The sequence below is a fragment of the Myotis daubentonii genome, chromosome 1 (genome assembly GCF_963259705.1).
Source record: "Myotis daubentonii chromosome 1, mMyoDau2.1, whole genome shotgun sequence".
NCBI classification, from domain to species: domain Eukaryota; kingdom Metazoa; phylum Chordata; class Mammalia; order Chiroptera; family Vespertilionidae; genus Myotis; species Myotis daubentonii.
Window position 1 is genome coordinate 231,968,794 of NC_081840.1, and position 20,816 is coordinate 231,989,609.

Consider the following 20,816-nt stretch of genomic DNA (forward strand, 5'->3'; position numbering starts at 1 on the left):
CTTTAATGATGTTCAATGTGTAACAATGAAAATACATCCTGCATATCAGATATTTACGTTACGATTCCTAACAGTAGCAACATTACAGTGATGAAGTAGCAACGAAAATAATGTTATGGTTGGGGGTCACCACAGCGTGAGGAACTGTATGAAAGGGCCGCGGCGTTGGGAAGGTTGAGAACCACTGGCCTAGAGGAAGTACCTGTCCTCCTTTAACCTTCCCGAGGCCCCGGGCGGTCAGGTCAGTTGTCCGGGGTCACGACTGGCCCCTGCAGCTCAGACAGTGAGACGGGGGCCACCTGGGTGGGGGCGGCCGGGCGGGTGTCTCCCTGAGCCTGGTGGGTGCCGGGCTCGGCCACCCCCGAGCGCGCCGTGACCTGGCCGCCCGCCGCAGGCTTCACGCACCACTGCCTGGAAGACCTGCTGGTGGGCCAGGCCTTCTGGCTGCGCTCGCCCGAGGAGCACGAGGAGGCGGCCATCCAGGTCCAAGTGGACGAGGAGGCGCTGAGGCTGACGCACGAGAGCCTCCTGGTGCAGGAAGGTGAGCCGCGCGGGCAGTGGCGCCGGCCCACGCTGTGCTGGGGACCCGGGGTCTCGACAGCTGGGGGATTCTGGGGGGCTGGTTCCATGGGGACCGAGGGGCTTGGGTGGGGAACACCAACAGGAAGGTGCCTGGGCTTTATCACGGTCAGCTCCCCAAGAAATAAGGGGGTTTGCAAGCGCCGCCCCAGCTCGTGCCCCTGACTTGGCCACTCAGCCTGACGCTGCTGCCCACCTGGCCACGGGGAGGAAGCTGGGCGGCTGGGGTGGGCCAAGTCGCCCGTCTGGCCCTTCACAGCACAGAAGGGGAAACTGAGGCCCCAAGAGTCTGAGGGGGAGCCAGGCTCTAGGGGAAGGCCGGCAGAGCCAGGACCCCAGCCCAGGTCCAGCCTCCCAGTCTGGCTCTTGGGGTCTGGTGTCTGGGCAGCTGTGGGTGCAGAGACGGGGAGGGGGTGCCGCCCGCACCTGTGTCCTGACGGGGGGAGTGGGTCCCGCTGCAGGGCTCTGGCTGCCTCTGAGTCTGGGCGCCCTGAGTGACCACCCCTGTCGCTTCGAAGGGCCTTTCTTTGTCCTGTGTCCTGACGGCTACGTGAGAGTGACCGCCGGTTCCCAGGGTGCAGGCAGGGGCCCCCAGCCCCTCAGGCCGGCTTCAGGGGCTCCCCAGGGAGAGGCGGCCCCGGCAGCGGGCTCTCCGGCCGGCAGGCTCAGCGCGTGCTCCGAGGAGGAGGCGGCCGTGTCCGCCGCGGAGCCTCTGACTCCATTTCATCAGTAGGTACCGGCCTTCGTTCCTCTGCTTCCCGCTGGCAGGCCCCCCACAGAGGCCCAGGCCCTGGGCTGTCCGTTGGGGGGGCCGTGTGAGCCCCCCAGACCCCACGCTCCCTCCGCTGCTCCCAGCCCACCTGCCTCAGATGACAGGTCACTGAGCACTCCCAGGGCCGCCCGGGGTGAGATGCTCCCAGTGCTGACGGAGCTCTCGCTTCCTCGTCTGGCTCGTTCTGGAAAGCTCCTCAGGGAGCCGCAGGGCATGTGCCCGCAGCTGGGCACTCGCAGGAACCTGTGCCAGTGCCACCCAGGCAGGCGCAGCCTGAGCCCGAGCTGCCCACGTGCTGACCACGGGGCAGAAGCTCGGCTGGGAGCCGCCTGGCAGCCACGGCAAAGAGAGCAAGTTCATCTCCCGGCGTCCACTGTCCCTGGAGGAACAGGCCGTGGCTCGGCTTCTCTCCTGGGAAATAGAGGGCGGCCCCGGGACGGGAGCCTGAGGACGGGCAGGAGGCGCCTGGGCTGGGAGGAGCACGGGGCCTGGGCAGGGCCGTGTGTGTGTGTGTGTGTGTGTGTGTGTGTGTGTGTGTGTGGTGGGACCTGCCTGAGTCCCGGGGGCTGCTAACCCACCAGTCCCCGCAGTTTCACCCCCGCCCCAAAGCTGAAATCCCACAGCAAAGACCTCCCTCTCCCCCTCCAGATGGGCTCTCAGGGTCGCCTGGGACCCCTTCGAGGACTCTGTGGGTGGACCCGTGACGCCAGACGCCCAGCTGATGGGTAAATGTCTCCACAGGCTCTTCTCCCTGGGGAAGCGGCCGGGGGGATGGTTGGGGGGAGGAGAGGGGAGGCACCAGCATCTGGAAGCTTCTGCACCCACATGAAGGCGCCCCAAGCCAGAAGACACAGAATTCTCTCCAGTTCACAAGGTGATAACTGAGGCTCGAGGCCTGTGGGCTGGTGCAACCCCCCACCCCCACCCCCCACGCAGCACAGCCAGGCCAGGCTGGTCACTCCGGTTAAACACCTGAGCCCTGGCACAGGCGGGCTGGAGTGGGCTGGGCAGGGCTTGGGGCTGAGGCTGGAGCCGCTATTAACGCTAATGGGGAGTGAGGCCAGCTCTTCTTTCGAAAAGCCAGCGCTGCTGGGACCCTGAGCTCCGGCCAGCGCTTTGCTCTGCCCCGAGCTGGCTAGTGTGTGGTGGCGGGGAGGGGGGGGGGGGCTGAGTCCCTGTGACATGGGCATGAGGCACCGTGGGAGGGGGGATGAGAAGGACCCATGTTTATAGCCGCATGTGTCCTGAGTGGGCCCTGGCCAGCCTCGCTGGCGAGGAATGGAGGGAGGGGTCCTGGCCTTGCGGCCGACACCCAGGCCAAGTTTGTCCAAGTCTCCAGGCCTCCGTTTCCCACCGACAGCGTGAGGACACAGCGCCCGCTCCGAGGACCCCATAGATGCCCAGCCCTCACGTGCGGAAGGGCAGGCGGCCGGGCCTCACCACACACCGGGCCGGTGCCACATGTCCCACGGCAGGCCTGGGGGTGCCTGGCTGCGGCTGCCGTCTGCCCCCACTCCCCCCGGCCCCCACCCAGCACTGACCGGTGCCCTCCCTCCGCAGCCGTGGGCCTGGCCTCAGCGGTGGCCGGCTGCCAGGGCGCGGGGCCTGAAGAGCTGGCCTTCCACAGCGGCGACCTCATCGAGATCCTGGGCGCGCAGGTGCCCGGCCTGCCCTGGTTCCTGGGCCGGCACGTGGCCTCCCGCCAGGTCGGCTTTGTGCGGACGAGTCTCGTCAGTGTGGCAGGCCACGAGTCCGAGTGAGTGGCTGCGGCCCTGCCGCTTCCTAGCCCCGCCCCTTCCTAGCCCCGCCCCTCGCCCTGGGGAACCCCCCCCCCCCCACTGCTGCCTACCTGGCTGCCACCTGCTTCACAGGTGACAGAGCTGGGCTCATCCTGGACCAAGCCCCCCAGTCTGCTCCCACCCATGTGCGGGGCTGGAGCCATCCCCTGTCCCCAGGGCCAGTGTCCCTTCCTGTCCGAAGGCGGACGCTCAACCACTGAGCCCTGCCGGCTGGGCTGTTCTTGTATCTTCCCTCGAGTGGACACGGGGCTGCGGTAACACAGCGCCTCCTTCTGGGGCTGAGAGCCACCGACTTCACTTCTCCCTCCTGAGGCCAGAGTCCCAAGCCAGGTGCCCCCGGGCTGCTCCCTCCGCAGGCTGCGGGGAGGGTCCTTCCTGCCTCCTCCGCTTCCCAAGGCTCTCGGGGTCCCTGTGGCCGTCACCCCAGTCTCCTCTGTCTTCACATGGCCTCGTCGCCTCTGTCTCTTATAAGGACCGGTCGCTTGGCTGAGAGCCAGCTGAGCAGCCCACCTTCACCACGACCCAGGCCTAGTGGCCCCGATTTCACAGGCCACCATTCACCATCTGCCCCCCCCCCCCGCACTGAGTCCAGCTGTGAGATTGGCTTGCCCCCCCCCCCCCATCCTGGCCCTCACTGGCCTCAAGTCCCATCCCCAATGGCTCACCCTGGGGACTGTCATCCTGGCCTGGCTCCTCTCACTGTGTGGGCCCCCCATGCCCCTCTCTCTTTATTTATTCATTCATTTTATTTATTTATTTTTGTTTGTTTCTTATCTTTTTTAAATATATATATATATATTAGATTGATTTCAGGGAGGAAAAAAGAGAGAGAGAGACATCAATGATGAGAGAGCATCATGGATTGGCTGCCTCCTGTACTCCCTACATTGGGGATCGAGCCCACAACCTGGGCATGTGCCCTGACCGGGAATTGAACCGTGACCTGTTGGTTCACAGGTGGACGCTCAACCACTGAGCCCTGCCGGCCAGGCTGTTCTTGTATCTTAACCCAGAGGTGCATCAGGGCCGGCCCCGGTCCTGCTTAGCAGGAGACCCTAGGCCAGCGATGGCGAACCTTTTGAGCTCGGCGTGTCAGCATTTTGAAAAACCCTAACTTAACTCTGGTGCCGTGTCACATATAGACATTTTTTGATATTTGCAACCATAGTAAAACAAAGACTTATATTTTTGATATTTATTTCATATATTTAAATGCCATTGAACAAAGAAAAGTCAACCAAAAAGAAGAGTTCGCGTGTCATCTTTGACCCACGTGTCACAAGTTTGCCATCACTGCCCTAGGTCGTCCCTCAGTCACTCGACAAACTTACTGAAGTCCGTCCTGCTGCAGAGCCTGGGCTTTAGCCCTTGTTCAGCGAACAGCTGTGCTATTCTTTCCCTCCTAACACTCTGACGTAACTGCAGACCGGGGAAGGTCACGTGACAGCATGAGGTCCCAGCACCCTCCCCAATGGCCCGCATGCCCTCGGGACGACGCACTTTCCCCTCTTTTCTCTCCACTTCCCGGTTCCCCTAGCCCTCTGAGAGGAGTCGAGAACATGATGTTCTTCACTCCGAAACCATTCAGTGTTTTGAAAACCAGACATCCGCTTGCATAACCCCTGTCTGGCTGTCAAGGCCAGGATGAGCCCCCACACGTCCTCACACACCCCGTGCTCACACACCCCACCCGGATTCGCCAGTTTCCCACACGCCCGCTCCAGCCAGAGAACATTCCAGACCACGTGTTACCAGCTGCCCTGTCTCCTTCGTCGTCATCGTGTCCCCTTCGCCTGCAGTTACCGGGCCTTTCTTGTCTTTAATGGCACGGACATTTTGACCTTTATTTTGTCCAGTGTCCCACAAGCTGCTCTAAGGTTCCCTTTACCTTCTCAGAACAGCATCCCCTGAGTTTCAAAGTGCGTTTCAAAGTTCCATATTCTGTGGGTAACGTAGTCCTATAGGCAACAGCGGCCTGTGAGTGTGTGGAGGGATCCATTCTGCCGGCACCATCACGCCGGCCTTGAGTGAGGGTGGCGGGGGGACCATTTTGGGGTTGGGCTTTGCAGGCGGCCCAAGAGCCCCCGTCTCCCCAGGCTGCTGTGACCCGCTGCGTCTGTCCCAGCCCCTGCTCCGAGCGCCTGCTGCCGGCCAGGCGAGGCTCCCTGGGAGGCAGGATGCTTGGTTTTGTTTGTTACCTGGGGCCTTCACTGCGGGGCACCCAGTAGGTGTGCAGGGACTGTGGTCGAGGGAGCGCAGTGGGTCTTCCTGGGCGGCGCGGCGGGAGCGCGGTGTGAAGGGAGGCCTCTGTCCCTCCAGGCTGGACAGCGTGCTTTTCCTCGATGAGGACGAGAGGGCCTTCTTCCGCAGCGAGGGCCGCTTCTCCGAGGAGGACGCCCGGCGGCTGCTGAGCAGGACGTCGGGCGCGGACATCTGCACGGCGTACAGCTTGGGTAGGTGGGTGCGGCCCGACCAGGGGCCCGGGGCTGGGCCCAGGCCCCAGCCTCCCAGGCCCGCTGTCCCAGTCACCTCCCCCCGCACATGGGCTTTTCCTGAGGCCGTGTAGAGGGAGAGGGCGGAGGCGTGTCCCCAGCGACGGAAGGAAACGGACGGGACGCGGCCAGGACAGACTGGCCAGTCGCTGCACTGGTCACGAACGTCACCCACGGCTTCATCCCCCTGGATGGAGATAGACACGCGTGGGTGCACGTCTGCATGGATGCACAGATACACATGCACATGTTCATACACATGCCTGCACACACGTATGCATACACGCCCACATGAAGACATACACACATACACACACACATCTGCCTGCTGCGAACACGTGTGGCAAGACCTTTCCCACCAGCAGCCGGTGAGAACCCCGCCCACGCAGCCTGCTCCTCTCTGAGCGGCGCTCACACCGGCCTGGGCGCAGCAAGGCCTCCGCCAGCCTGGCGAGCGGTCTCTCCTCTTTCCCATGACCCCACACTGGGGCCCTGGTTCGGGGGAGGCGTCGGGGTCAGCTCTCCCTGCCGGCCACCGCGTGGTCTCCCAGGGGCCATCACTTGGCAGGTCTCTGTTCAGCTCGTTCTCATGTGGTTTCTGTGGCAGCCAGCGAGCTGCTAGTGTACCCACTTCACAGAGGGGGACACTGAGGCTTGGGGGTGCGCTGCCCCTGGGGTGAGGGGAGCGCCCTGTTCCCTGGGAGAGCCAGCAGCCTCGAGGGTGGAAGCCACAGCCCCTCGTGGGAGGCAGCCCTGCAGGGGTGCGGTGGTGGCAGGCCCTGGGAGGCGTGGCTTCTCGGACCCTCAACGGTGGGCCTGAGCCCCACCGCCCCTCGCCGGCGCTGGAGTTGGGAGTGTCACCATCCGGGGGTCACCACCTCTGCAGGACACGGCCCGGGGTCAGAGGGCACTGGCCGGAGGCTGACCCTTCTCTCCTCCCCTTTCAGACAGACTCGGAGAAACTGAGGCTGAGCCGTCAGAAGAGCAAGGTGGGTTCCTCCACGTGGCACGGGCTCCTCCGGTCACGGCTGGGCCTCGGGGCTGACGCGGGCAGAGGCTGCGGAGCTGGGCGCCCGTGGGTGCTGGGCACGGCCCTCACTCCTCCTTGGGGAGCGTTAAGGGACGGGGTCCTGCCCTGGAGGCTGGAGGAGGTGCCGGTGGAGCTTCCTTCACTGTGGCAATGGGTCCCAGCAGACATGCCAGCCTCCTGCCCTGCCCCCACCATGCCCGAGCCCATGCCCGGCCCCCGCGCTGTCCCCTGCTAAGGTGGGTCCCCTCCATGCCTGCCCCCCACACTGTCCCCAGCTAAGGTGGGTCCCCTCCATGCCTGCCCCCCACACTGTCCCCAGCTAAGGTGGGTCCCCTCCATGCCTGCCCCCCACACTGTCCCCAGCTAAGGTGGGTCCCCTCCATGCCCAGCCCCCCGCGCTGTCCCCAGCTACGGTGGGTCCCCTCCATGCCCGGCCCCCCACACTGTCCCCAGCTACGGTGGGTCCCCTCCATGCCCAGCCCCCCCCCCCACACTGTCCCCAGCTAAGGTGGGTCCCCTCCATGCCCGCCCCCCACCCTGTCCCCAGCTAAGGTGGGTCCCCTCCATGCCCGGCCCCCCACACTGTCCCCAGCTAAGGTGGGTCCCCTCCATGCCCGGCCCTGGGTCCCTTCGCACCACCCGCAGCAGCTGACGGTCCCAGGGGCTCTGCTTCAGGGTGAAGCAGGCGCTGACTTTGGAGCCTTATGTTCAGAAGTAAGTCCCTCGGGGGACTGCTCCCTCCCGGAGGGGCCGGTCCAGGGAGAAGCCCTCCTCCCTCCACCTCCACCTCCTCCCGGCAGGGGGCCCGCACGGGCGAGGCCCAGACGTACCGCCAAGGCCCCTTTGAGGGCCCCGAGAGCAGGCCCCATCGGAGCACAAACACGGGGGGCCGCTTTGGGGTGTCGGTGAGAAAGCCCCTCCCCGGGTCGGTCCCAGGGCGCCCTCTGAGCCTCGGGGGTGAGGACAGGAAGACGCTGCGGGCTCCCCGCCCGGAGGAGGGGGTTCACACCCCGCGAGCCCCGGGAGCACAGGCCGGGAGGGCCCTGTGGCCTCGCCAACCCGGGTGTTTTCTTAGCAAACCGAATGTCTAGCCGAGTCGGACGCCGGCCAGCGAGCCACACGCCCTGCACTGACGCCCGACCGCGCGGCCAACAGGCCCCGCCAGCCCGGGCCCTTCACACGCCCATCGAGACAGAGGCGTCTGTGCTGCTTCTCTCCTCCCAGCCTTCCCCAACCGTGTTTTCCCAACAGGAAACGGGCGTGTTTGCTCCGCGCCTGGACTAGCTTTCGGCCTGGCTCTTTCCACAGCCAACAGTCCCCGGTCCCCCTGTTCTCCGGCCCCCGCCCTTTCTCTCCTTAACCCTCTAGAGACCGTGGCCTCTGCTTCTCAAACCCTTTAGGGCGAAGTGGAGCCTGGGGTGGGGCCGCTCCCACTCTTTCAGGTTGGAAGTCGTCCCAGGAGAGAAAGGGGCCTTCCCCCCCAAGGCCCGTTCTCTCAGTCCCGTGGCTCTCTCAATTCTGTGGCCGGTTCTCTCAGTCCCATGGCTGGCTCGGTTCCGTGGCTGGCTCTCTCAGTTCCGTGGCTGGCTTTAGAGCTCAGGCTAATCCCTTCCTCTGATTGGCTCTAGATGATGTCATAGGATCACTGCACCTGACTGGAGACACATGGGCAGTTGCAGCACTGAATGGGCGTCCCACTGAGTGGCTTTGAAGGGAAAGGGGTCTGTGTGTGGTCACAGAGCGAGGACACTAGTCTCCTGCCACTGCTTTCAAACAGGGAAGAATAAGAAAAGGCCGGACTGACCTGTGTTCTCCCTGTAACCATACGACTGTGCTCCCACTGTGCGCTGAGCTCCCACTGTGTGCTGGGCGCCGGGCATTTCCTGGGGAAGCAGTATCTGCCAAACGCCGCCACAGGGACGCTGCGCCTGGGAAGGGACATCCCTGCCCCATGCTGCCCCAGACTCTAATCCATCTGGTGTTTTGGTAACTTGCAGAAACGCCTCTGCCTGGCCTGCACCCGGAGCCACATGAGACCCTGCAGAAGGTGAAGAAGGTTCTAGAACAATGTAAGTCCCACCACAGCTGCCCTGAGGAGCCAGTGTCCTGGGGTCTCCAATCAGCGTCCAGTGGAGCGAGCTCACCGGACACCGAGGAGCCCTCCTTCTGCCTGGACGCGGAGGACGACTGGGCCGACCCGGAGGCCCTGGGCTCCCTGTTGCGCTTCCTGGACGCTCCTGGGTACGAGCCCGCCTTCCGTGGCCTGTACGACGCCTCCCTGCCGGGGCTCGGCACCATGTTCTGTGGCTTCGCCGACGAGGAGGAGCTGGCCGGGCGCCTGGCCCAGGCCCGGGGGGTGGCCAAGAAGGCGGACCTCCCCATGGCCCTGGCCAGGCTCTGCTTCCTGCTGGGGCGGCTGTGCGTGCGGAGGCTCAAGCTGTCCCAGGCGCGCGTGTACTTCGAGGAGGCCCTGGGGGCCCTGGGCGGCCACTTCGGGGACCTCTTCCTGGTGGTGGCCCTGTATGCCAACCTGGCCACCGTCCACCTGCGGCAGAGCAACAGGGACAAGTGCGGGCAGGTGGTGCCCAAAGCCTGCGCCCTGCTCCTGGGGACGCCGGGCCACGTCTGCAGCACCGAGGCCGAGGCGGAGCTCCTGCGGCTCGCCCTGCGCAGGGCCGTGGGCGCCCGCAGCCCGCAGGCCGAGGCCCGCGCCTGCTTCCTGCTGGCCCGGCACCAGGTGCACCTCAAGCAGCCCGAGGCGGCCCTGCCCTTCCTGGAGAGGCTGCTGCTGTTGCACGGGGCCCTGGGGCGCCCGGACGCCGCGTGGCCCGCCGACGGCTACCTGCTCCTGGCCGACATCTACAGCCGGAAGTGCCTGCCGCACCTGGCGCTCAGCTGCGTCCGCGTGGCCTCGCTGCGGGCGCGGGGCTCGCTGGCCAGCTCGCTGCGGAGCGTGGACCTGGTCCTGCGGAACACGCCGCAGCCCCCGCGCCTCCCCTCGCAGATCGCGCACTACCTCCGGCAGGCGCTGGCCGCCCCGGCCCCCGGCCCGGCCCCCGCGTGGCGCGGGCCCCTCTACGCCAGCCTGGCCCAGCTGCACAGCCTCCACCGGCAGCACGGCCGGGCCATCGCCTTCCTGACGCGGGCGCTGGAAGCGGACGCCGAGACGGGTGGCCGCCGGGTCGTGGACGACCTGGTGGCCCTGGCCTGGCTGCACGTGCTGCACGGGCAGAGCCCGGTGGCCCTGGGCATCCTGCAGGCGGTCCTGGACGCGGCCGTGGCCGGCGTGGACCAGGAGGGCGTGGTCGCCAACATGATGGCCCTCGCCCTGAAGAGGACGGGCAGGACGCGGCCGGCGGCCGAGGGCTACTTCCGCGCCCTGGGCATCGCCCGGCGCCTGGGCCAGCGGCGGAACCAGGCGGTGGCCCTGGCCAACTTCGGGGCGCTGTGCCTGCAGGCGGGGGCCCGCGGGCTGGCCCAGCACTTCCTCCTGGAGGCCGTGAGGCTCTTCTCAGGGCTGCCCAGCGGCGAGTGCAGCCGGGACTTCACCCACGTGCTCCTGCAGCTGGGCCACCTGTACACGCGCCGGGCCCTCGCCCAGCAGGGCAAGTGCTACTACGAGTGGGCCTTCCTGGTCGCCGCGGAGACGGGCAACCTGGAGAGTAAGTGCCCCCCAGCCCCGCGCTCACTTCCTGGAAAGAGCGTGTTCTCTTTCCATCTCCGGCCAGAGCACCTGGGGTGTGAGAGTCACAGGCGGGCGGTGGTTTTTCCGCCGCCGACAACGCTGAGTAATGGAAACCACGAGCTGTTTGCCGGCGCCGAGGCCGCTCCCACACCGGGCCGGACAGGCAGGGCCCCCGCTCGTCTCTGTCTGCCTGGGGCGTGTCTGCCCATAGCCCGAGCATCCCCACCGTCGTGGGCATAGCCCAGGCCGGGCAGGAGGGGCTGGGCACAGAGGAGCCCGGGGCCTTGAACGTGGGTGATTTGGCCAGTGGCTTCCTCTAGGCATCGCCAGCCCTGCCCGCTGGACGCCTCCCGGGTGGCGGGCGGTTCCCAGGCTGAGGAGCTGCTGGCTGTATTAACAGCCCCTCGCTGTGCGGGTACACCGGCTCTGTGCCGGCTCCACCTGCAAACGCCACCTGAGTGGGTCTTGTGGGAAGCAGTGACCAGCTCACAAAGTGGTCCTCGGGGTGGCGGGGGCAGCTCCTGGCCCCGACGTGGGGGCCAGGGGAGTCTGTGTGGTCTGGGACCCGAGGGTCAGGAGGGTTTAGCCAGGCATTAGGTGGGCGGCGGGGAGAGCTGGCAGCAGGCGGAGCTTATACGAAGGCCCTGGGTAGGTGAGCTGGGTTGTGCGTTGAGGTGCAAGGGCTGGGTGGGATGGGTGGTGGGTGGTGAGAACCTCGATCAGGGGCCAGGCAGGGCAGGGGAACCCACGCTGTAGTGCGGCATTGTCCCTGAGGGCACAGGGGAGCCACGCGGGCCGTAGCACCCTCACCGAGGCCGGCAGGGGGCCCTCTGAACCTCAGGGAAGAACCAAGGGGGGGGGGGTCTGGGGACTTGTGGCCTCAGACAGGTCGGGCGGTGCTTGCCAGGGGCCTCCCAGAAACCTCCTGTGGGCCCCCAGGGCACTCGGGGATTCAGAGTTGGGGGACCTGGGGATCATGTTGTTACCCCCATACTGAATAGCGAGGAGACCCAGGGCTGGGAGGTACCCAGGGCCACCCAGTGCTCGCTTTTAGGCTGTTCCAGCCGTCTGTGTCCTTCAGGCGTTTGTCCATCTCCACCTGCACTCCTTTCTCCTGGTCAGCCTGCGAAAGCTGTGTCCACGCGGTTATCTTGTCAAGGAGCGGCCTTTGGCTTCCCTGACTTCCCTGCTGCTTCGCTGGTGTCTGTCTTTTTACCGTCTCCCGGATCTTCACCTTCCTTCCCTTTGCTTGCTCTGCCTCTGGTTCACTCCTCTTCTTCTAGCTTCTCGGAGTGGAAGTTGGGAGGTTTTTACTTGAGATGTTCTCCTCTCTAAAGACATTTACAGGCATAAGCCTCCGTGGGCTGCTGTCGCTGCGTCCTGTGTGGGTGCCTCGCGCTCTGTCCCCGCTCATCTCCGCACATCTCCCCGTCTCCGGCCCTGTGCTTCCTGGGCCCCTGGGTGCTGAGGAGTTTGTTCACTTCCACGTAGCTGTGAATTTCCCAAACTTCCTTCTGTTTGTTTATTTATTTATTTATTCTAAATATATTTTCATTGATTTCAGAGAGGAAGGGAGAGGGAGAGAGAGATAGAAAGATCAATGATGAGAGAGGATCACTGATCGGCTGCCTCCTGCATGCCCCCTACTGGGGATCAAGCCCGCAACCTGGGCCTGTGCTCTGACTGGAATCAAACCCGGGACCCTTCAGTCCGCAGGCCGACGCTCTATCCACTGAGCCACACCATCCAGGGCTGTTTATTATTTTTTACTTTGTTTTTATTGTTGACAGATGTCCCCCATTCCCCTCCCCCTTTGCCCACATCCACCCAGCCCCCCCTCCCCCACCTGCCCCCCATCTGGCCGTCACCACGCTATTGTCTGTGTGTCCAAGGGCTGCGCATGTAGGTTCTTCAGGTCATTTTTTTCAAAATGTGTTTTTCTTGATTTCAGAGAGAGGAAGGGAGAGAGAGAGAGAGAGAGAGAGAGAGAGAGAGAAACATCAATGATGAGAGAGAAACGCTGATTGGCTGCCCCCGGCTGGGGATGGAGCCCACAACCAGGGCATGCGCCCTGACCGGGAATTGAACCACGTCCTCCCGGTCATGGGTTGATGCTCAGCCACTGGGCCCCTCCGGCCGGGCTTTGGGTCATGTTTACGGGGAAGCGCTCGCCGCCCCAGGCCCCTCTCGGAGGGTGAGGCAGGCGGTGGCCGGGAGCCGACTTCCTGAGGGAGCTTTGGCTCCGGATGCTGGCCGCTGGATCTGAACCCGTCTCCACGGCCTGTCGGGACTCAGCTTGGACTCAGTGTGCCACCTGCAACATGGGGGGGCAGGTGCCCAGCCTCGCCAGCTCAGGGTGACGAGCGGTCGGTGCCGCGGGAGGGCCTGGCCAGGACCCCAGCCCGGGGCTTATAAAAACGGGGGCGCCACCCTGCCTGGCCCCAGTGTGTGGCCTTGAATAGGGTACTCGGCCTATGTGGGCTCAGTGTCCGATCTCGGTGAGCCCCTCAGAGGGCGGGAGAGGCGGGCACACAGCAGGGGCCTGCGAGCCCCCAAACCCGCTGCTGCCAGTGCCGCAGCCTCTTCCCTGTCTCCCCGCCCAGGCCAGCTGCGTGCCGTCCAGCGGCTGTGCCACTTCTACAGCTCGGTCAGGCCCCGCCGGGCCCAGTGCGTCGTCTACCACGAGTTCCAGCTCGCGCTGGCTCGCCGGGCGGCCGACAAGGCGCTGGAGGGGCAGCTCCTGGAGACCATCAGCCGGCTCTACCTGTCCCTGGGCACCGAGCGGTGAGGCTCCGCGGGCACCGGGGCAGCCGGGACCAGAGGCTGCACCAGCCGCCCAGGGGGCCCTCCTGGGGACCCTCCTTCCTTAGCGCCCGGGGGAGGACAAGCCAGCCGCCCGGGGGCCCTCCCGGGGACCCTGCTTCCTTAGCACCTGGGGGAGGACGCGCCAGCCGCCCGGGTGTCGCTCTGACCGTTGCTTCCGCTTCCAGGGCCTACAGGTCGGCGCTGGACTACACCAAGCGCAGCCTGGGCATCTTCATCGACCTCCAGGAGAAGGAGAAGGAGGCGCACGCCTGGCTGCAGGCGGGCAAGATCTACTACCTGCTCCGGCAGAACGAGCTGGTGGACCTGTACATCCAGGTGGGCGGGGCGGGCACCTGTGCCTCCACGTGGGCGGGGCGGGCACCTGTGCCTCCAGGTGGGCGGGGCGGGCACCTGTGCCTCCAGGTGGGCGGGGCGGGCACCTGTGCCTCCAGGTGGGCGGGGCGGGCACCTGTGCCTCCAGGTGGGCGGGGCGGGCACCTGTGCCTCCAGGTGGGCAGGGCGGGCACCTGTACATCCACGTGGGCGGGGCGGGCACCTGTACATCCACGTGGGCGGGGCGGGCACCTGTGCCTCCAGAGGGGAGCGTGGGTCTTCGCGCACTCACTCACTCATCCCTAAGCCACTCTGAGCTGCGTGCCAGGTGCCCGTGCCATCTCCCCACCCCCCTGACCCCCGCTGCCAGCATCTCCCAGCATCTCAGCTCCCAGGGGCAGAGCCCCCACCAGGTTGGCACACAGTACGTGCTGAGTCACGTGCACACTGTGCCCACACAGCGGCACACAGGAGACCTTGCCCCAGCAGGACAGGGCACGTGTGCTTTAAACAGGATGTGATTGAGGGCGAACGGCTCCCTGGCCAGGGGCCGAGGCTCCCGGGTGAGGGGCTGCGGCTGAGGGGCTGTGGCAGGGTGGGGGTGCAGAGGAGCAGGAGGGCAGGCTCCTGCCCGCCTGGGTCACTGAGGCTGTGTGAGTGGCAGCGAGGGGGCAGTGCCCACTGGGAAGGGCGTCCAGGCAGCAGGACGCAGGCGCTAAGGCCCAGAGGTGCACAGATTTCGGGGCTGCAGGCAATTGGGTGTGGCCGGGCTGCAGGCAGGGGCTAGTCCATCATTCACTCAGCGGTATTTGTTGAGCACCTACTGTGCGCCAGGTACTGTGCCAGGCCCCAGACGCAGCAGAGAAGCAGACAGCCTTAGTCCTCTGGTGGGAGAGGTGGGCAGACGTGTGCCATCAGGGGAGCGAAGGGGACAGAGGGAAAGTAGTGGGGTGAAGGGGCAGGAGTGAGAGCCCCGTGAGGCCAGAGTGGAGGACGCACTGGCCAGGCGTGGCCTGGATTCAGGGCCGCTCTGACTGTGCCCAGCTCCTCAGCAGTCCCTACCTGCGGCTCCGAGCCTTCACTGACCAGCCTCCCCAGGGGACACGGCTGGAATGATCACCCTCCCCCAGTGGGAGACAAGGACCCCAAAATGCACAGGACCCGTCCCTCCTGGGGTGTGAGAGGGACGAGGCCCAATGCCCTCGTTGGGCAGCTCGAGGGCCCCAGGGTGGCCGGGACGTGCTGTGAGGTCCCCGCTGGAGGGACGGCCACCTGCCCCGCTGGAGCGCTGTGTGTCTCACAGGCCCGCATCCCCGCAGGTGGCCCAGAACGCGGCCCTGTACACGGGGGACCCCAACCTGGGGCTGGAGCTGTTCGAGGCGGCCGGAGACATCTTCTTCAACGGGGCCTGGGAGCGGGAGAAAGCTGTCTCCTTCTACAGGGTGAGGCCCGGGCAGGGCGGGGACCTCAGTGGGCGTCCCTGGGCGGGCGGAGGCGCAGGCACAGTGGGAGCGGCCTCCCAGGAGGCGGGATCACCCTCTGCATCGTCTGGGATTGTCATGACCCCACCCCCACCCCAACCCAGAGGGACAGAGAAGGGACACACTGTCTGAGGGTCACAGGCAGCTCCCAGCTCGCAGCACGCATCCCTGTCATCTCCAACAACCCAGAGTGCATCTGTGCCCATTTTACAGATGAGGAAACTGAGGCTCAGGGGCGCACAGGGGTGTGCCACAGGACACGGCACATCAGTGGGAGGATCGGGCCCAGGGCCCAGGCTGCACGTGCCCCCCAGGGAGGGCGGCTTCTCCCCTCCCGTCCGCCCAGCTCCTGGTGTGCGGCCCAGCCGCGGGTTCAGATAGACGTGGCATTTGCAGAGCCCCGAGGGGTGTTGGGCGCTCCTGGTCAGGCCCTCGGGGCCCAGGAGGGGAGGGGAGGGCTGAGGTTATGCCGTGTAGACAGATGGGCTGCAGGCCACACCCCAGCTGCTCACGGCCAGTGGCCTGGGGTGTCAGGGCCTCTCGGAGCTGGCCTTTCTCTCGGGGGACAGAGCTGTGTAAGGGCAGTGGGCGGGCAGCTCCCAGGGCGGGGGCGGGGGCACTGAGAAGGGTCCTGGGTGTGGGCAGGCCGAGGCGGGAGGAGGCCTGACCCACTTACCTGCTCGGGCAGGACCGGGCGCTGCCCCTGGCCGTGACCACAGGGAAGCAGGAGGCGGAGCTTCGGCTGTGCAACAAGCTGGTGGCGCTGCTGGCGGAGCTGGGCCTGCAGCAGGAGGGCCTGGAGTTCGCCCACATGGCCCTGGCACTCAGCATCACCCTGGGTGAGCCCCGCACCCCTGGCCCAGGCCTCCGCCTCGGACATCGGGAGGGCGGGGCTGAAGGTGGCAGAGGCCGACCCAGGCCCGTGTGGGGCCTCAGGAATGTCACGCTGCAGCTGTGGCCTCCTGCCTCGGTCCCTCGACACCTGCGAGGCCAGCTATCCCAGATGCTCCGGCTTCTCACCGGTCCCTGGCGGTGCCCGCCGCAGGCCGCCCCTTCCCTGCACTCGGCTAGCCCCACTGTCCTTGGCTCCTGGAACCTCAGGCCCCTTTCCAGGCTCTGGTCCCTCGGTGTCGGGCATCCCTGTGTCCAGTCACCTAACTGAGCTGTCCCAGGCCTCAGTCTCCCCCAAGATGGAACCCCCAAGAGGGCCAGGTGCACAGTGGGTGTGAAACGGGGTTCCCGTGCTGGCCCCACAGCGCCCCCTGGGGGAGGGACCCGGGCACAGTCTGGTCTGATGACACCCTTGGGATGGGGCGGGGCCACGGCTGATACCCAGGAGGGTCAGCGGTCATGTCTGGGGTTGCCCGGAGTCCGGGGTCTGCGAGTCCAGCCTGCATGACCTTTGGGGTCTCCTAGTCAAAATAGCACCCCAGGCGGCTATGTCAGGCTCGGACGGGGGCCTCCAAATCCCCCACTTGGCCACATCCCCAAGGCGGGCTGGGAACAGGCGCCATTGGGCCCACTTCACAGATGGGAAGAGTGAGTCTCCTGATGGGAGGTGACGGGCGGGAGCTCTGAGGCAGCTCTGACCGGCCGGGGCCGCCGCCGCCCCACGGAGCCTGTCCTCACGCAGGGCCCTCCCTGTGTCCACAGGAGACCGTCTGAATGAGCGCGTGGCCTACCACCGGCTGGCCGCCCTGCACCAGCGGCTGGGCCACGGCGAGCTGGCCGAGCACTTCTACCTCAAGGCGCTCTCGCTCTGCAGCTCGCCGCTCGAGTTCGAAGAGGAGACGCTGTACTACGTGAAGGTGTACCTGGTGCTGGGCGACATCATCTTCTATGACCTGAAGGTGGGCGCTGGGCGGGGCTGCGGGGCTCGGGGTGGGGGCCATCGCCCACCCGGGTGGGTGGCCACTCAGACCCCCGAGGCCTGGGCCAGGTCCTCAGTCCCAGGGAGTCCAGGCCCTGGGAGCTCCCGGCCCGGCCGTGAGGAGCAGGTGGGGCTCAGCAGACGCCTCAGCCATGAGGTCAGCCACGCCCTTCAGAGCTCGGGGTCAGTGGAGGCTGATGTGTGAACAGATGACAGCGGCCTTTGCTTTGCATAAAGTACCAGATGGAGTACAGTCAGGGCGGCCTTCTGGAGGAGGTGACTGTGAGGCTGAGTCTAGATAGTCAAGCAGGAGCGCAGGATGGCCACAAAAATGTGGGAGGGGAAAAGGGTCTTTGGGGAGAGAAGGAGGGGCTCACCACTACCCCATGATGCAAGATGCAACCCAAATCCTGGCCCCTCTTCCGGGAAGCCTGCCAGCCTGTGCAGAGCTCCCCCTGGTCTCCGGGGACCCTTGAGCCCTCATGTCCCTGCAAATGTCCCATCTCCCGGCCAGGACCCCTTCGACGCGGCCGGGTACTACCAGCTGGCGCTGGCGGCGGCCGTGGACCTGGGCAACAAGAAGGCCCAGATGAAGATCTACACGCGCCTGGCCACCATCTACCACAACTTCCTGCTGGACCGCGAGAAGTCCCTCTTCTTCTACCAGAAGGCCCGCACCTTCGCCTCCGAGCTCAACCTCCGCAGGGTCAGCCTGGCCCCGCCGCGCTGCTGGGGGCGCGCGCCCTGGCTGGCCTCCGGCCACCCGTCCTGACCCGCCCCGAGGCCCTGCTGGCGGAGTGCGTCCTGGTGGCGCGTTTTCCGGGGAACAGAGGAGGCGGCCAAGCGGCAATACTGTCCTGCAGTCACCTCCTCACGCCTGCAGGCCCCTCCCTGCGGCCTCCTGGGGAGGGCCCAGGGCCTGGCCCACCCTGGGGGCCACCTGCGGCTGCACCCCATCCGCGGGCCTAAGTGGGTCGTCTGTGAGCCCGGCAGACCCAGGCGGGTCCCCTGCCAGCCACTCACGGCGGCGAGGCCTTGGGCAAGTTCCTTCCGGCTCCCCTCCCGGAGCCCCACTGTGCGTCCGCCGTGAATCTTAAGCCTCCGGTGAGGTCGGACTGCGGTGTCCCCTTTTACAGCTGAAGAAATAGAGGACCAGAGAGGACACAGCAGGTAGGGAGGGAGGGAGGCCCATGTGGGGTCCGCTGCTGGGCCGCCCACCCCTGCCCTGCCCCCCTGCTCCCCCGCAGGCCGCCAGGGCAGGAACCCAGGCATCCCCTCGAAATCCTCTCCCCGACTCACAGGCAGGGAACCGAGGCTCAGAGAGGGGTGCCAGGTGCTCCTCACCGCACGGCTCTCTCCCGGCCCCTCTTCCTTCTTGAACTTACTTTGTTAACGAGGTGAAATTCACATAATATAAATGTGGCCCGTCAGTGAGTTTTGTCATTCACGATGCCGTGCAGCCACCGCCTCTGTCTCTCGCCATCCGCCCGAGGAAGCCCGTACCCCTGGACCCCTCTCCCAGGCCCCTCATTGAACAAAAGGGGAACCCGAGGCATGGGGAGGGACTCGCGGGGGGCACAGCACGAGCCTGGGCATGTAATGCCCTCAGGATGGCGGCAGAGCGGGAGGCCCCAGGGCAGCGGGAAGAGCCACCAGGCTTCCTTCCCCTGCTCCTGGAGCCCAGAACCTGCCCCCCCCCCCCGGCCTCTCCCACCAGGGGGCAGCAGAGAGCTTTCCAGAACCCAGGCCAGGGTGCGGGCCGGGGCCCAGCAGAGCTGTTGACAAACCTTCTAGGCTTGACCTCAGTCTGCCTTCTCAGGGCTGGTTTGAAAGCAGGGAGGAGGCCGCGCAGTAATTGAAACCAGGAAGCCCTGGGCAGCGCCCGTCACAATTGCACGGTCTCTGAGTCGCCGGCCGCCAGGCAGCGCCAGGCCGGGCCTGCAGCCACGGGGGCACTGGCGTGGGACCCAGGCCGTCCGCAAACAGCCTGCCTCGGACCACGGGGCCTCGGGAGCCGGGCCCCCCGTCCTTCCACAGGCTTCCGTCCCCCTGCCACGGGGGCACCGGCCGACAGGGACCCGCGGCTCTCGACGGCAGACCTGGAGGTGCAGAGGGAGGCTCGGTCCTGCTCCCCCTGGGCTCAGACTCAAGCCCCCACCTCAGGCTGTGGGGTTGTGGGAAGAGCTTATTTCTCTGAGTCCCAGTTGGTTACGACACACGCGATAGACCCTGTGTCAGGGTGGAGCGAGGGTTAGAGCTGCTGGCCCAGCTGGGCTCCGGGCGGCCTGCGACCTGTTTCCTATTCATGAAGCAGTTACTCTAGGACGAGCGCCAGCACCACAGGCTCCAGACCCCGAACCAAAGCGCCAGTCACTGGCCAAGCACGTCCCCACTTAGACCCTCAGTCTCTTCATCTGCAACCGGAGACAACCACTCCTCCAGGTTCTGAGGATGAAGGGACCGTGTGCCGGGTGCCGCATGGGTGTGCGGAACGGGGCCGCCGGCCTCTGCTCTGGCCGAGGCCAGGAGCGGGCCGGGAGGAGCCCGGCGTGGCCCCGGGCCCACAGCCTGGTCCCGCTTCGCCCCTTCTGAGCCCAGGGCCACGGGCAGCAGCCCCCGAGGCCCTTCCTTCTGCAGAGCGGGCATGAGGTGGGCATGTGCCTGGCTCAGGGTAGGCCTTCAGCCCGCTGCACCGGTGGGCACACAGCCCGGAGCCCCACTGGCCTGGCTGTAGAAGGAGGCGCCGTGGCTCAGCGGGGCCTGTTCAGTCTCCTTCCCACACGGGCTCGCTGCGCACCTGCTATGCACAAACCCCATTAATGCCTGCAGGCCGGCGGCAGAACTGGGCCAAGGGCAGAGCCCCTGGGCTGGGATGAAAGCACACTCATTGCTGGGGTCCCTGGAGGCTCTCCCACCCACCTCCCCCACAGGAGGGAAGCGCCCGCCCTGCCACAGCTCCCCCCCCCCCCCGACTGCCAGGGGCTGGAGGCGCACTCCGCGTGGCCGTCTCCCCCTCCGCTCTGGCTTCCCCGAGGAGCAGAGGCTGAGCCAGTCCAGGTGGGCCTCGGGTTTGGATAAGGAAACCGTAGCGCAGAGAGGGACTGTGACTCTCCCAAGGGTGCACAGCACCTATGATCATCATCGCCATGGAGGTCCTCAGTCCCTCAGCCCCAATGATGGTGAGTGCAGGAGGGGGTGCCTGGGGAAGCTGATCTCTCCCGGGCAGGCTTCTCCGAGATGGCGGTGGGAGAACCTCCGGAAGGAGTGAGCTCCCCGTCAGCAGAGGATCCCAGCAGCCCACAGGGGGCCTCCCACGTGAACAGAGGTGTCTACGTGACCCCGAGAGTGTGCTGGGCACACTGGGTACCCCTCGGGCTCAGCTGCGTTGGGGGTAGCTGGGAGCCGGCGGCTGTGCTTTCCTGCCTGGGTGGGGGGCTGTCGGCCACGGGCTGTGCAGGGGGTGAAGCCTGCCTACCGCAGGGTGGGGTCTGTGCAAGGCCAGGCTGGGCCTCTCTCTGACGGGGCGACCTGGAGCCCCTGCAGGGGGCACCCTTCCTGTGCCCGTGGCCTGCCCTCCGTGCGCCTCGGTTTCCTCATCTGTGAAAGGGGCGATGTCCTGCAGACTGAAGATGCCCACCTGGCACCCCCAGGGTCGCTACACCACCCGTGGGAGGCAGGGCTCTGACACGGCTCTTCAGCCCTGGCTGGTGGCTCAGCGGTCAGAGCGCTGGCTCTGTCCGCCCGCTGCTGCGCTCACCCGGCCCTCACGGCCCAGCCAGCACCCAACCAGGATTTCACAACCCCTGGCTCGGGGCCCGGGCTGCAGCATCCTGGGGAGAAGGAACGCAGGGCCTGGGTGCCTCCGGGAAACAGGGGCGTCCCTCCCGGAAGACGGATGGGCTCGCCGGCAGGGCGAGGGAAGCCCCTGGGGACCTATGGGTGGGGGCGTGAGGCTGGGGAGGGCAGGGCT

General features: G+C 66.2%; 1 protein-coding gene across 3 annotated transcripts in view; it reads left to right on the forward strand.

Moving 5' to 3' along the window:
* SH3TC1 (SH3 domain and tetratricopeptide repeats 1) overlaps positions 1-18,261 on the forward strand; it is a 37,806-nt gene extending 19,545 nt beyond the window's left edge. For all 3 annotated transcript variants that reach the window (XM_059676344.1, XM_059676354.1, XM_059676335.1), the window contains 13 exons: positions 395-541; positions 1,098-1,308; positions 2,000-2,076; positions 2,912-3,107; positions 5,470-5,603; positions 6,590-6,631; positions 8,670-10,334; positions 12,961-13,141; positions 13,348-13,498; positions 14,815-14,937; positions 15,665-15,815; positions 16,630-16,826; positions 17,361-18,261. In XM_059676344.1, coding sequence (XP_059532327.1) covers positions 395-541; positions 1,098-1,308; positions 2,000-2,076; positions 2,912-3,107; positions 5,470-5,603; positions 6,590-6,631; positions 8,670-10,334; positions 12,961-13,141; positions 13,348-13,498; positions 14,815-14,937; positions 15,665-15,815; positions 16,630-16,826; positions 17,361-17,618 — 3,533 coding nt within the window. In that variant the 3' untranslated portion in view covers positions 17,619-18,261. The remainder of the gene's footprint in view (positions 1-394; positions 542-1,097; positions 1,309-1,999; positions 2,077-2,911; positions 3,108-5,469; positions 5,604-6,589; positions 6,632-8,669; positions 10,335-12,960; positions 13,142-13,347; positions 13,499-14,814; positions 14,938-15,664; positions 15,816-16,629; positions 16,827-17,360) is intronic.
* Positions 18,262-20,816: the final 2,555 nt, after the last annotated feature.